This window comes from Hemitrygon akajei, chromosome 6 (assembly GCF_048418815.1).
Source record: "Hemitrygon akajei chromosome 6, sHemAka1.3, whole genome shotgun sequence".
NCBI lineage: Eukaryota > Metazoa > Chordata > Chondrichthyes > Myliobatiformes > Dasyatidae > Hemitrygon > Hemitrygon akajei.
Genome location: NC_133129.1, coordinates 42,074,538 through 42,091,102, shown reverse-complemented (window position 1 = coordinate 42,091,102; position 16,565 = coordinate 42,074,538). Strand labels below are relative to the sequence as shown.

At 38.0% G+C, this 16,565-nt stretch overlaps 1 protein-coding gene across 2 annotated transcripts in view; it reads right to left on the bottom strand.

Annotated features, from left to right (window-relative positions):
- Positions 1–16,565, bottom strand: part of ap3b1a (adaptor related protein complex 3 subunit beta 1a) — a 242,790-nt gene that overhangs the window by 144,276 nt on the left and 81,949 nt on the right. For both annotated transcript variants that reach the window (XM_073048231.1, XM_073048232.1), the window contains exons 8-13: positions 13,601–13,762; positions 7,945–8,042; positions 6,935–6,989; positions 6,763–6,834; positions 6,509–6,571; positions 5,689–5,821 (exon numbers count right to left, since the gene is read on the bottom strand). In XM_073048231.1, the coding sequence (XP_072904332.1) occupies positions 5,689–5,821; positions 6,509–6,571; positions 6,763–6,834; positions 6,935–6,989; positions 7,945–8,042; positions 13,601–13,762 (583 nt within the window). The remainder of the gene's footprint in view (positions 1–5,688; positions 5,822–6,508; positions 6,572–6,762; positions 6,835–6,934; positions 6,990–7,944; positions 8,043–13,600; positions 13,763–16,565) is intronic.

The following is a 16,565-nucleotide window of genomic DNA, read 5'->3' as shown; positions in this document are numbered from 1 at the left end:
TCTGGAAATCCCACAAGTTCTTCTCATGCAACCTTAATTTCATTAAATGCAGAGCCTGCTGAGTTTGTTGGCTCTGCATATCAGAGCATGGATATATACCGGTACTCATGTCCCAATTAACAAGGATCAAAGGAGAATGAAGTTTACTTGAAAAGTAACATCCAGATGATTTTGGATCAAATAGATACATTAAAAATTACAAAAAATATTTTCATCATATACAGAGATTATTTCAATTAAGTACTGCATTGATATGTATGTTCCCAATAATCCAACAGTACAAATAATTTTGCAATGAATCTCTAATTTGTGAAGATTTGTTGGGTACTTTCAAGGAATCAGTCTCATTTCTGGTTGATACAGCAAAGATTATACAGAAGAGTTATTCTGTGGACGTGAACAGGACACTCGGATGGTACATTGCCTCTCAGGTGCCAGGGTCAGGGATGTCTCAGATCACGCCCACAACATTTTGGCAGGTACCGTTGAGGATACAGGTAGAATACAGGACTTAGACAGATTAGGAGAATGGGCAAGAAACTGGCAAATGAAATACAATGTTGGAAGAAGCATTGTCATGCACTTTGGTAGAAGAAATAAATGTGCAGACTATTTTCTAAACGGGGAGAAAATCCAGGAATCTGAGATGCAAAGGGACTTGGGAGTCCTTCTGCAGAACATCCTAAAGGTTAACTTGCAGGTTGAGTCGGTGGTGAGGAAGGCAAATGTCACGTTAACATCCATTTCAAGAGGTCTAGAATACAAGAGCAAGGATGTGATGCTGAGGAACTTGTTTTCAGAATGGTCTATTTTTCTGCAATTCAAGTTCAGGTTTCACAGGCAATCATTCAAGTCCCAATCTTGCAAGCCATATTTTGCTGTTCATTTTCAAAACTACGTTCTGATGTTAGATACCTAGTGGAGATCCTCAATGCTGCAGCAATTCCCAACAGTTCGACAGTTCAAACCTACCCCAAGAGCGGCGACTCATTCATGTGAATACAGAACAATGGCTGTGATAAAGGTAATCTGAAAATAAATTTCATTTGAGGAAAATTGTTCTGAAGTGTTCTTAAAATAAATTTTGTTTACATTTTAATTTGCTAAAAATTATTAACATCTGCTTGATTTTTAATAGCTTTCAAACACTTTTAATAACATTAGAAACTAGCAATATCATCCAATATATATTTTGAAAGGGGCATGGCTTAACTAACTATGCAAAGTTTTTTAGCTAATGCCTGGGTAATACTTGCTAACTCTTCAAGTAACAGCATTTACATATGCAAAGGCCTTTACTTGGCAGGGTCTTTCTACTGAAGGTTGGGCTGGAACCGAGCAGCAATTTGAAATAAGAAAAAGAAGATAAACTTAACGATTTTTGCTCAGCTGGCTCGATGTTTGAAGTTCAGAGTAAATTTATTATCAAAGTACATACACACAACCCTGACATTAATTGGTATGAAATTTTGACCCATAAGACTAAGTTATAGGAGCAGAATTAGGTTATTCGGCCCATCGAGTCTGTTCCACCATATCATCATGGCTATTCCATTTTATTTCTCAGTTCAAAATTCCTGCCTTTTCCCCGTATTCCTCCTTGCCCTGACCAATCAACCTCCGCCTTAAATATACCTAATGATTTAGCTTCCTCAGCCACCTGTGGTAACGAATTCCACAGATTCACCACTCTCTGGCTAAAGAAATTCTTCCTCATCTCCATTCTAAAAGGATGCCACTGCATTCTGAGGCTGTGTCCTGGTCTTAAACCATTGTACCCGACATTCTGAATGGTAGAAAGAAGAAATGGTCAAAGTCCAAAGAAAATTAAAGACTAAACAAAATAACGTGGAGGAAGATTGATAAAATGTTCTGTGCAACAGCCAGAGAAGTAAAATTGACTACTAGTTCCAGCCTTTTCCCCACTCCCTGTCTGATAAGTAAACATTACGATTCCTGTTTACAAAATCCAGGTACAACCACACCCACAGCGCAATAAGCAGTTTTGCACATTGTCAACTTTGACATAAATGATATAGGATTCCAAGGGGAAATAAAATAACATACCCAAGTTTGCCTTCCCTGATGAATGTTATAGTATTTTAGCAATGGCATTAAATTAAGAACTGGGAAAATAAAAATAAAACAATTAAACTGAAAATACCTCAATAAATTAAACAAATATTGCTGACAAGGTAGAGGCAGGTACTTACACAACATTTAAAAAGTATCTGAGCAAGCACTAATATCACCAAGGCAAAGGTTACAGATGGAATACTGATGGTCAGCATGGGTATAGTGAGCTGAGGGTAATGTAATAAGTGATAGATGACACATTGTTCATAACAGAAACTGTTCTACATAATTCTCAAACACTGTCATTGAGTAGTATTCACTTTAACAGACAGGGCCTGACATAATGACTGCAATGTAAGGGGATTGCTTTTATTTTGTTCGTAATGGAAGTAATGGGTTACAGCTTTTGCTAAGAACATAAAACGACTCTCACATGTCTTATTCACAAAATCCTACAAGGAGCCTGCTTCTGTGTACCATGATTCTAAAACCCAGCCCGAAGAGTCCAAAACTAATAGAACTGACATCTGGTGTTCCAAGAAGTAGAGTTATAGAAGAACACCATAATTTCACTGATTACACTTCCTTTGTCAAGTGGGAACTCAGGAGTTCTCTCATGATTGGAATCATGGGTAACGATGAGGCCATTTCAGACCACTGATTGTGTAGACTATATAATTTAGAGTTCATCCCATAGATTACGTATATGTAAATAGAGAATGAGTGTTTTTCAAAGAGCGTAATTGGAATTAACAGCATAGGTCTTGGAAGAGTTTCTCAGCTTTCTTGGGAGAGTGACAAAAGATCAGGAAACCAATATTGAGATTCATAGAACTGAGGGTTGTGTATACGTCTATGTGCACAAACAGCAAACAAATTTTTCCATGATACTTTGCTGCCTTGTCTGTGCAGGAGTCAGGAATAGCATTTAACAGCACTGTATATTCTAGGAAGTTGGGGATAAAAGATAAATTTGGTCACAGTCCAAATTTACACGACTATGGATAGACACAGACACGCGTCTGCATAGGAAGAATGAAGGCCATAGATTTTGTCATCTTATTTTGGGAAATAAATTTATAAACATGATCTCAAAAAGTGGTAGGCACAACATTATTACACTTGCCAATGAGTACAGAATTGGCAAGGTGTTAGAGAAAAACGTGCAGCTGTAAGAGGGAAATTTTTAGATTCTGGGTTTGGGAAACATTTCTGGAGAATAAGGAACCTGGATCAGCCAGAATATATTTCTAGAGGATTAGGACAAATATTCTCGTAGGATAGTTAGCTCAAGCTGTTACAATTAGTAAGTAGAAAAATAACTTTAGAAACAGCAAATAAATTTAGGTGGAAAGGGAAAGTAAAATTGAGGAAAGAAAAAGAATCTGGCAGTGCAAACGTCAATTCAAAACATCTAATTATAAACAACGACAATTGTCTTTTAAATGTTGCCTTGATGCTTTTAATACATTGCAATTGAGAGTGATGAATGACTTTACCCCCCACCCCCAACACTGTTGCCTGCAATGTCCACTTCATTCAGATCATGTGGCTGCTCGATGTTGGTCTATTTTTGGCTTTCTCCATTTATTTCCAGTCCAAATGAGAGAGATTAATTTTGGATAATCCCTATTGCAAGCAGCAGCAACTCAAGCAATTCAACAAGCAGGACAACATTAGATGTGGTCCAATCACCCTGTTACCTCTTATCACACCCAGCAGTCTTAGGTGCCCTTGTGATGCAGATTTGGTCCATTAGATTCAAGAGAATGATGCAGCAAGGGACTGGATGAGTCATGATCTTACTAACAGCAGGTTTAAGTGACAACTGCCTTGCTCCCACTTCTTAGGTGAACATTGAAGTTAGTTGCCAATGTGCCAGCGGAAGTGAATTCATGCACAGATACTGGTTTCCTGCTCTTGGTGCTGAACTAAAGACTCTTCAGTTCATAGATAGTGATCAGTTAAACTAGTTAAAATCACGTGAGGAAGGCCTTCAACTAGACCAATTCTAGATGACACATGTATACAGTAGAATTATTTATTTAGATCTTAGAAAGTTGTAAGGGAGGCTTAATGTTAGCAATTGTAAGTAGAAACATTTAGTAAAGAAAATAACAGCTATAATGATATACAAACAGCAACTGAGTGAGTGACAAGATTATCAGCCACATTGATGGAATGAAACTCTGGCCAGAACATGAAGGTTTATGACTCCAAGCACTACCATGAGATGTTTGACACCCACCCTGGAGGACTAATTGAGCCTTAGCATGATATCTCATCTGAATGATGGCACCTCTAACAGCCTCTTTTCTCAAGAGAGCAACTTAAACCCAGCAGTTTGTGAGGGAGCACACATGAAAGCACAAGAGACAGAGAGATAGAGAGAGAAGGACAGAAGTACCATTCAGTCAGGATAGAGCTTTGCCAACATTAAGGTTGAACACAAAGTTGAAGGGCCTTGGACCAAAATGTTGCCTGTTTATTCACCCTCCATAGATGCTACCTTACCTGCCGAGTTCCTTCAGCATTTTGTGTGCGTTGAATGGAAATTTTGACCATTTGGGCCTAATTAACCTTTCGACATTTGTAATCTTTCTGCATTTTAGTTATACCACAATGTAAAGCCATGGTTAAGATTTCTACTGCTATGCTGTAGGTATTTCATTTTAGCATTATTCTGCAAAAGCAGTGTGTCCTGCCGGTGGAATATTTTTGCTAAAGACAACCTGCTGTCCAACTTTGGAAAGTTGTGTCAACCAATCAGGATGGTGGGATCTGGAGAACGTTCTAGAGAGCATGGGGTGGAGAGAGTTTTGTGATGGACAGTTGTCCGCTTTGCAGTTTTTGGCAGGGGCTGTGGAGCGGAGCAGATGGAAAGATAACATAGAATGCCTTTGAAAGGAGATGCCCCATTGCATGTAGTGCTTTGTGCAGATTAATGACTCCAAGGAGGAAGGGCCAATACTCCTGAGAGAAAGCCAGTTTGTTCGAGTTGGACATCAAGGAAAGTTCGGACTGTGGTGGGTGTTGTTTCACAGAATGGGTTTGGCGCTGTGAGTAATGGTTATACCCGGCTTTGGTAGAGACGAGCTCCAACGGTCATGTGCACATTTAGACTGGTCTAATTGCAATGAGTCCTTTTATTTTTTTCTTCTTTCTTTGAATAACTGTTTAATAAAGCGGAAATCAGTAAATATATTTTCTTTATAATTTTATACAGTGCACAATCTGTTATTTCTTCTCAACAGATAATTATGTATGGGCAGTACTTACACAGCATTCGCTCAGATTGAGGTTTCTTTAAACAGAACATCACACCATTCCTGTTTGGTTGATCCCCAAATAGTACTGAAACTAGATAAATCTTGTTCATGAAAAGTGGCCTTCTCACCATTGAGTCACGTGGCTGATAGCAGAGGTAGCTAATGAGCCAAGTTTGTATATGAGCCCGGTGAGAGGGTTACAACAGTATAACAAGGTCATATTTAATCACATCTACAGAAACAGTCCAACTCATTCATGTAAGGAAATCCTTCTCCAAGTGTCTAATTAAAATGGATGAAGTTTTGACTCTTAAGTATGCAGATAATAATAGTAATGTTTTACCATCTCTGTTGGACAGCAGATAGACCAACCCAGTAAGACAGGTATCGGTAACTTCAGAAATATTTGTAGCACATCTTCCAATTGCCTGAACTGCAGCTGCAGCAAATTGTTTGTCCTGACTTTTCACATAGGTCTGAGCGTGAAAAGAAATAAAGTGACTATTAACCACTTTAACTTTATTGTTACAAGCACAGCATTACCGAAATCCCATAACAAAATAAGTGACATTTGTAAAAGATGACTTTTAAAATTCTCGTCAATTATTGATATCTAGATATTAATTTTGTTATTATATTTTGACAAGACTGTATGAAAAATAGCCAATAAGTACATGATTGAGCAAGAACAGAATACACTGACATACTGTGCCACCAAGTGGCAAAATACAGTCTCTCACCAACAATTCCTTGTTCTTAGGTCATCTAAGACTATGATCATTGGTTGACTTATTTTTAATTCACCTTGCCAAAATTTTATGCTAGAGATCAATTCTATTTTTAGGCACCATTTTCTAGCTCTTCAACAGTAGTGTGTGCAATACCCTGAGAACAGATTACTATTCTTGCCTCTCCATTAGGGAATTAAACCTGGGTGTATGGGAGATATGACATACATCTCCCATACACCCTCATCTATGACACAAATCTCATTAAAATAGCTATTGAAGTTTCCCTGATAAACCAGACAATAAGAATTCAAGAAAGTTACATAAATAATGTTCATATTTATCATCTCTATGCCTGACAAAAGATTACTAAGCAGAATTACAAAAGCTATGAGGGCATCAGTCACATTAGGCATTAACCACTACTGTTCTCACCTGAAACTCTCGTAAGACTGCAGAGATGTTGGCTTCACTGGCCAAGTTTGTCAGAATCTCGAGCTGTACACAACAATAAAACAACTTAAGAGAGTAACAAAATGCTCCACAAAGCATACCACAGTTTTAACACAGAATTTAAAAAATCACAGGCACATTTATTGTACAGATATTACCTCCATTCCAATTGCATATTTTGATCAAGATGGCAGACTTACTATTATACTACTAATTAATGAAATACAATATGATACCTTCAGAACTTTTATCTGGGTTGGATCGGTTGACCGAACGTAAAAGCTTTTCAAATATGGCTCAAACATCCCCTGAGAAGAAAATTAGTTTCTTTAAGATCTTGTTAAGGCTAAAAAGAAAAAACTAGAAGTGCCTTTCTTTATAGCTATATAAAAACTAACAAAATCTTACCTTTTTTTTAATAGACATCGTAGCAATGTTCTGTAAAACAATGTACTGCACTTCTCTGCATGTTAAAGAGAAAAATTAGTGTTAGCAAACAGCAAATTTCTATCAGTCAGTAAAACCTTTTAGGTATTAGGAAATATAGTTTGAGAAAACCCGTCAAGTGGAAAATATACATTTTTGTAGGAAGAAAATACTCTCCCAGCTCTTCTAACTTTAACCAGAACAATAACTAACATTATCAAAAAAAGATTTACACCTTTATTTCTTTTCACAGCTGCTCAAGTGACAGATTACAGCTGGGTATTATCATACTTTAGCAGCCCCATTCATTTTAATGGAGTGTGCCACTTCAGATTGGCCTAGAATCAACACTGAGCCCCTTAACACCATAAGAACCAGTAACAGTTGAGAATCCAAGGTAAACTACTGGAACACAGCTTCACAAGTCTGGGTGTTCCATCTCAATTTGGAATGAATCCAAACTGCAAGCCACAATTAAAATTAATGAAATTGCTCAGGAGCAAATATTGTTATAAGGAAAAAAGTAGTCAGCTTTGGTGCACTTCATCCTGAAAAGTTCTCAGCCAACAAGGGATATCTTGTAAACCACCTTAACCTTATTTATCCAATATTTACTAGTGAACATTTTTAGAAGTCTATGAGTGGTAATTCTTTGATAACCCACACTAATCAAGTCATCTTCCTTCACCAATTGAGATTTGTTAACAAAGTACAGAACAGGCTTTGAAACTCGGAACTTTCCAAGCCGAATGGCTCAACAATACACTCCTAACAAGACGGGGCAGTGTTAAATCACCTCAACAGAGCTGCAGAAAGCGCAAAACAAAACGTAGATTTCTAAAGCTGCAGATATTTACTGAAGCCAACAACCTATTTTCACAATTTAAGTTTGTCATCAATCTTTATTTGATAACTTCAAATGAATGAAACCTTCAACACAGAGACTGGAGAAGTGCCACATTCTTGCAAATAGATTTAAGCAAGTAACTCACCTATGGTTTCGAAGCAATCGAACCAAAGACTTTGCAACAATGTTGACCTCTGACTTCGGTGCAAGATACCAGTAAAGCTGAGCAACCCCCATTACAACCTAAAGATAAAAAAGCAGACCTCAGCAGGGAACCTTTAAAGCCCAATTATTAAACATCACCAGCAATTTATTGTGAGCATGTGAGGTCACTGGGTGAGGAAAGGAATTGTCTCAAATATTTTATGAAATAAGTGTCCTACAGCACTCAAAAAAAAACTAAGGTTCGTCACAACCAAAGTCATGGTTGAAGAAATACATCTGAACTTGATTTTAAAGATGGAAAAAGGAGTTGAAGGACCGTTTAAGCTAAAGGCTGATGTATCTACCATTGAAGGTACAGGAAGCCAAGTTTCAGTATATCTGAAAGCCTGAACTGATTTGCAGACCAGGGAAAACTGCCACACATGCAGCCTTCCATGGATTTGTAGCCAAGACAAAATTCTTTCAAATTCATTGAAATAGTGAGGGATTAAGGAACAAAAGGAAAGAGAGATAGGAATGAGCTTAAGAGAAAGGTACCAATGCTCTTACTTTGGATGAGACCATGACCGATGGGTGAAGAAACATTAAAAGTATAGGACCTATCAAGTGTGACAGTGAGAAAGTGTGTATGGAACCGGAGGAAATAGTAGAGGTACTTAATGAATGCTTTACATCAGTATTCACTGTGGAAAAGGATCTTGGTGATTGTAGTGATGGCTTGCAGCAGACTGAAAAGCTTGAGCATGTAGATATTAAGAAAGAGGATGTGCTGGAGCTTTTGGAAAGCATCAAGTTGGATAAGTCGTCAGGACCGGACGAAATGTACCCTAGGCTACTGTGAGAGGCGAGGGAGGAGATTGCTGAGCCTCTGGTGATATTCTTTGAATCATCAATGGGGACGGGAGAGGTTCCGGAGGATTGGAGGGTTGCGGATGTTTTCCTTTATTCAATAAAAGGGCATAGAGATTGCCCAAGAAATTACAGACCAGTGAGTCTTACTTCAGTGGTTGGTAAGTTGATGGAGAAGATCCTGAGAGGCAGGATTTATGAACATTTGGAGAGATATAATACGATTAGGAATAGTCAGCATGGCTTTGTCAAGGGCAGGTCATGCCTTACGAGCCTGATTGAATTTTTTGAGGATGTGACTAAACACATTGATGAAGGAAGAGCAGTAGAGTGAGTGAGTGTGTGTGTGTGTGTGTGTGTGTGTGTGTGTGTGTGAGTGTGAGTGTGAGTGTGAGTGTGTGTGTGTGTGTGTGTGTGTGTGTGTGTGTGTGTGTGAGTGTGAGTGTGAGTGTGAGTGTGAGTGTGAGTGTGAGTGTGAGTGTGAGTGTGAGTGTGAGTGTGAGTGTGAGTGTGAGTGTGAGTGTGAGTGTGAGAGTGAGAGTGAGAGTGTGAGTGTGAGTGTGTGTGTGTGTGTGTGTGTGTGTGTGTGTGTGTGTGTGTGTGTGTGTGTGTGTGTGTGTGTGTGTGTGTATATATGGATTTCAGCAAGGCATTTGATAAGGTACCCCATGCCAATCTTATTGAGAAAGTAAGGAGGCATGGAATCCAAGGTGGACATTGCTTTTTTGATCCAAAAATGGCTTGTCCACAGAAGGCAAAGAATGGTTACAGATGAGTCATAATCTGCATGGAGGTCAGTGACCAGTGGTGTGCCTCAGGGATCTGTTCTGGGACCCTTTACTCTTCGTGATTTTTATAAATGACCTGGATGAGAAAGTGGAGGGATAGGTTAGTAAGTTTGCTGATGACACAAAGGTTGGGGGTGTTGTGGATAGTGTGGAGGGCTGTCAGAGGTTACAGCAGGACATTGATAGTATGCAAAACTGGGCAGAGAAGTGACAGGTAGAGTTCAACCCAGATAAGTGTGGAGTGGTTCATTTTGGTAGGTCAAATATGATGGCAGAATATAGTATTAAGGTAAGACTCTTGGCAGTGTGGAGGATCAGAGGGATCTTGGGGTCCAAGTCCATAGGATGCTCAAAGCTGCTGCACAGGTTGACTCTGTGGTTAAGAAGGCGTATCGTGTATTGGCCTTCATTAATCATGGAATTGAATTTAGGAGCCGAGAGGTAATGTTGCAGCTATATAGGACCCTGGTCAGACCCCACTTGGAGTACTGTGCTCAGTTCTGGTCGCCTCACTACAGGAAAGATGTGGAAGCCACAGAAAAGGAGCAGAGGAGATTTACAAGGATGTTGCCTGGATTGGAGAGCATGCCTTATGAGAATAAGTTGAATGAACTCAGCCTTTTCTCCTTGGAGTGACGGAGGATGAGAGGTGACCTGATAGAGGTGTATAAGATGATGAGAGGCATTGATCGTGTGGATAATCAGAGGCTTTTTCCCAGGGCTGAAATGGTTGCCACGAGAGAACACAGGTTTAAGGTGCTGGGGAGTAGGTCCAGAGGAGATGTCAGGGGTATATTTTTTACTCAGAGAGTGGTGAGTGTGTGGAATGGGCTGCTGGCAACGGTGGTGGAGGTGGATACGATAGGGTCTTTTGGATAGGTACATGGAGCTTAGAAAAATAGAGGGCTATGGGTAAGCCTAGTAATTTCTAAGGTAGGGACATGTTCAGCACAACTTTGTGGGCCGAAGGGCCTGTATTGTGCTATAGGTTTTCTATGTTTCTAAAAACTTGTGAACAGATTACTATAGCATTCTGAAGATAGCAGGGTGCAGACAAGATATTGAGTGTCTTTGGTAAGAATATCAAGATGAAAGACAATGGTGAGTTTATTGTCACATGTACAAGTATACGTACGCACAGGTGTAATGAAAAACTTACTTCCAGCAGCATCACAGGCACAGAGCATCACATAAGCAGCAGTAATAAGAAAAACAAATTAAATAAATTATACACAATTTTTACAAGAACACAACTTGAACAAAATAAAGTCAATTTTAGTGCAAGGTGATCAAAGTAGTCACAGCATTGCTGTACTCTGATTTTGATCAATTGGTTCAAGAACTGAGGGTCTGACGGGAAGCAATTCTTCTTGAACCTGATAATTTGGGACTTCAGGCTTCTACACGTACTGCCTGATAACTGCTGTGAGAAGATGGTGGGTAATGGTACAGATGCAACAATTTTAAAAAAAGGATTTCAAGCTTTAGTCAAAATCAGCTGAAGGCACAGGATTGAGGTTAAGAATTGTGAATTATGTCAAAAGCAAAAGAAACGTTCTTCAGCTTGCTTATGCTTCATCAACAACTGTACTATTACCGTTTACTCTTTTCCATAGATACTGCCTGGCCTGCTGAGTTCCTCCAGCACTTTGTGTGTTACTGTGGATTTCCAGCATCTGCAGACTTTCTCCTGTTTGTCATGCACCCCTTCCTGTCCTATTACAATTATTTATAATACTTATTTGTGGATCCAAAGCTCTCCAAAAATTCATTCCCCTCTTCCAAGGCCACAAATCTCTTGCTTTAATCCACATCTTTCATCATGCTCCTCCTCCTGAATGTCTTACTTTCCTTCCATCTTTCTTTCTTCTTCTTTCATACTACCCTCAAAACTTGTTCCTGATTCCCCTCTGTCTTTATCTTCGGCACAGCTTAAACTTGAAAGATGGTTGGGAAAGCTACCTATATTAAAACCTGACATAAAGTCAAGCTTCCTCATCTGGACTGGAAATGAGGGGTTTCGATGTTAAGTGGTAGAAAGAACAGTGATTTGATCTGAAGTAGTAATATGAATAGTGTTCTAAGATGGTGGAAGAATTAGCACCTTCTTTTCAAAAATACTACACTCAATTATTTTTAGATTGCAAACAAAATTAGTTCAATTAACCATACTGATAATTTTGTTTTAAAAGCCAAACAATGAATTTTGTTCCACCCAACCAAATCGGGAGTTTTCTTTACCATATTCATGCTCACAGTTTAATTACTTACTTACATTATAAGAGGAATCCCATCAGCCCCAAGCCTCCTCTCCTTGTTTTTTCTATGGTCTGCAACTTAATCTCTCACATACGCTATCAAATCCTCCAGTTCTTTTTTCTACCCATTAAGCAGCACAATCTTGAGGCCCACAGTAATGTAGCAGGCGGTCTCACAGCTATTGCAATCCACGTTAATCCTGGCCCCCAGTGCAGTGTGTGTGAAATTTACATGTTCTCTCTTTGACCACTTGGCCTGAAACATCAACTGCTTATTTCCCTCTACTGGCTGCGTTCCTCCAGCATTTTGTGTATTTTACGCTGGATTTCCAGCATCTGCAGAATCTCGTGTCAATGGATTCAATGTAGCCTTTTTCATCATATAGTGGTATCCATGAAACGTGCAAACACATACTCTATCTCTTAAGAAAATACACAATAAGGGGAAACCAATTAACCTTCAAGCATTCCTTTTTCAGGGTTTGGGAGGAATCCCACAGCACTCTGAAAATCCATGCAATTCTACGCAGTTATTTCCCAAGGTGAGGACTGAACCTGGATCCCTGCAGCTCCAAGGTTACTGCACAACCATGCAACATTTTGGTATTTGTGTAAAAGTAAGATTTTGGTCACAAGGCTAATTATCTCACATTGCAAGTGTTTAAACTTTATTCTTCCAAAGGCCATTTCACCAAGCCCTTGCTTTAAGTATAATAGTAACGACAATTTTGCTGAAATCTAATAATCCCCTTATTTTCAAATGACCTAAATAAGTGCCACTACAAAGCTGATAAAATATTTTGTTTCGATTTTATATATGTTGAGAGGATCGGAGTTGATGACACTGATGATTTTGTATTTTTGTGAGATATTATAAACAGCCCTTTTTTTCCATTTTTTCTTTTTCTCTTTTTTTGTTTTTTTTTTCCTTATTAGTTATTAGATTATTAGATTAGTTTTTTTGGATAATTTTTTTTTCTCTTTCTTTTTTCTTTTTTTAAAAATATATATTATGATATACCTAGGTTTGCCTTGTTTATTTGTAAATTGTATCGTCCATGATTTGGGAATACTCATTTATACTGTAATCATTGCTTATGTATTTTTTCATGTTCAGTTGAAATGTGTATGTTTGTAATCCCATTATCTATGTATCAATTTTATTTTGTTGATATTAATAATAATAATAGATTGAAAAAGAGAAATATTTCTTTTCCTATAAATGACATGTAGTTTTTTCCCCTCATGTCCACACAACGTGCAAACAAGTCTAAAGTGAAAACTGGCAGGCCAGATACTCCAGTGTCACATCAGAGCCGCCTTCCCCTGTAAAGTTACGTGCTTCTGCATACACGAAGTGGCAATATACATATTGCAGCTAATGGGCATATTTTATTATTTAAATGTCACAATTCTACTGCACTATTTAACTTCAATTATGGTTGAAATTACTTGAATACTGCAAATGGTTAATCAGAGTTGGAGGTAGATCATAACTAAAAGTAGTTTGTATGTGTGTGGCCCTATCTTAACCCGATAGACAGCAATGCCAGTCAAACAGCATAACTGTTCTTCCTCAACTTTCACTGTACCATTGAACCTGATCTAGAGATAATCTGTTTGGAGGAATGTTACATTACTGTCTGTGACATTTTCCTTTCCTGTTATTTTTACACACCAAAACTGACATAGATTTACCAATTTTATAATATTTTAAAATATAAGGTTTTATGATACATACAGCAGCATTTCTGCTTTGTAATAAAGGCCTGGTGTTACGGAGGAGCAGGCGGTGATCTGGGTCCATCACATATGGTACCGGTATATCAATGCCATCATTATTGTCCTTTTCTTCATCAGAATCATAGAATTTTTTTTCACGGTTTGCTTCATGCAACTCTTCCTGAGAGGAAAGAGATCATTAATTGCAACAAGCCAAACAATATTTCTGTAAGACTTACAAATTCTTTCAGTATTTAAAACATACATAACAACCAAAACTAGTAGAAGTCAATGGAAAATATTAAGGTTGTTTTTTTTATTCTGTCTGCTTGCAATATCCATAATTTCTCTAAACCAGACCACATTTGCCTCTGGTAAAGTGCCAACAGACATTGGCTAAAGAGTTTCATTTCCTGCTGTAAACTCGTATAGTATTATTTCCATATCCAGTATACAACTTGACATATTGGGTATACTGCTAAACAAAATTCAAATAAAATGTTCACTGCAACCAGCATTATTCCATAAAAGGACAGATTACAATCCATAGTCATGGGCAATCTATTATATAGTCATTAAAAGCTTTAGGTAACACCGGTCACAACGCATCATTAAATATTTTTTCATAAATGTGAAGCTTTCTGCACTATTAATGGGGTTATTTCAAGATTATTCATTAACTCACCACATAAACTTTGTCCAAAAAGACACGTTTTCTTACATTTATTTTTCTGTCTAGAACTGCTTGTTGCCAACACTGCAGGTACATGACTACTTTTAACATACAATTAAATTACTTCTTGAAAAATACAATAAAATGCTTAGGCAAATAGTAAAGCCAACGCACTCATTTGAAACGTTACTACAGATGCTCTTTAAAAAACACTCCCGTCATGGGACCAATTGCCTTTACTGTCAAAAACCACAATAAATGAATTGAGTGCTGTTAGTGAAGTAAAAGCAAACCCAAGTCAGTCCCTTTGAGAACCCAAACAGTGCACAACCTGAAAGTACGCCATTTTCACAGTAACTGGCTGCAGCATGGCTGTTCAGTGCTTTAGATGACAGCAAGCCATCAACTCCACTGAGTAACAGTAAACTGTACTCTGTTGCTGTACATAAACGCCAATAATCTTCAATTAGGAGTCAGATCCAAACTGGTAGAAATATTAACTTAACCAGAGCGGAAATTCTTCAGCATGGTTGTCAACTATTTTTTTTTCAAAAAAGACTATTCCAATGCTGAGAAAATGCAAGTTTTCTCCCAATTTATCCTCATCATGATCTAACCTTCTGCTTAATATTTCAATACATTAGTTCTGCATCTATACAATCCTTTTGATTACAGAAGTAAAACCAAGCAGCAGTGCCAACACACTGACAATATTTTATGAACACTATAAAAAAACAGGGTTCTGGAAATTACGGTTCTATTAAGTCTACCAGGCCTGATCCGCAAATTGATAAATACATTTGCAAGATCCTTTCCATGAGAAACGTTACAGTGCTTACTGAGTTAACTGTGGTATGAAAATCATGCTGAGATCAAGAACACTCTATAATTTTAAAAATAATTATACAATATGATATACAAATTTCAGAAATGTCTGCAAATAAAAATCTTTTAGCTTAATCTCACAGAACACTAGCACACTGTGCCACAAAAACCACAGTATTTGTGAGCAGAGTTTTTAAAAAGCAATGTAAAATATTCAGTGAGGAAGTGCAATAAAAGCTCGGTCAAAGGAACAACAGTGAAGATCCAATTGGCAAATGAAAAAAGTAAAGCAACAAAGCTCAACACAAAACAGTAGTAATAGAGATTTTATTCAGACGGCTAGACTTTGTTTGCTGGCAAGATTTAATTGAAGATCTACATCATATCAAGGAATAATATACCTACAGCAATAGGTTCCCACAGAGACGTAACTGCTTAGACCATTTCAATTCAACTTCACATTCCCATTTTGACATCTGTCCTTAGCCACCTCTACTGCCATGATAAGGCCAAACTCAGGTCGGAGGAACAACACCTCATATTCTGTCTGAGTAGCCTCCAACCTGATGGCATGAACTTCTGATTTTCAATTTCTAATAATTCCTCCTGCTCGCTACTTCTTTTTCCGTTCCCCACTCTGGTTACCCTCTCACTCCTCACCTGCCCCTGTCCATCACTCCCTTAGAGGCTCCTCTCCTTCATTCCTTTCTTTCATGTTCCACTCCGATTCTTTCTTTTTCAGCCCTTCCACCTATCCTCTCCCAGCTTTTTTATTTCACTCACCTTCCCCCTGTTCCCACTTATCCCCTCCTCTACCCACCGCCTGGTCTCACCTATTAGTACTCCTTCCACTCCCCCCATCTTATTCTGGGTTCTGTCCACTACCTTTCTAGTATGATGAAATGTTTTGTCCTGAAACATCATCTATTTATTCCCCTCCGTAGATGCTGCCTGACTTGCTGAGTTCATCCAGCATTTTGTGTGTGTTGTCAGATGATTTTAAAGTGTTAGACAAACAGAATATGGAATATGACATATGACTCTATACTTACATGTCTTGCGATTTACTATCTGGAACTGAATCCATATCCAGTTAAACTCACAATGACACATTCCTCTCTGCTTCTACTAGCACTTCTGCATAAGATTAATTTGGAATTACACTTCACCCTTTTTTCAATAAAAGGTGGCAGTAGGTGAAAGGTTCAAAGAAAGATGTACTCCACTGTTAAAAGATAAGGCCCATTGACGTGATCAACATCTTTTCTTCATGAAATTTTCTCAAAATTAATTTTATGCAAAATGCAAATGTAAACCATTAAGAAAATTTAATTATATTATATTCATTGACTGAAACTGCATAGATTCTGATTTGCAGAAAGAACTTTTACAACTGATCATTCTTAATTTCACTATCAAGCTATGAAAAAGGCGAACTTAAAAGCTGGAAAATTGTTAACAAGTTTTTGGAAAAATTATTTCTCAA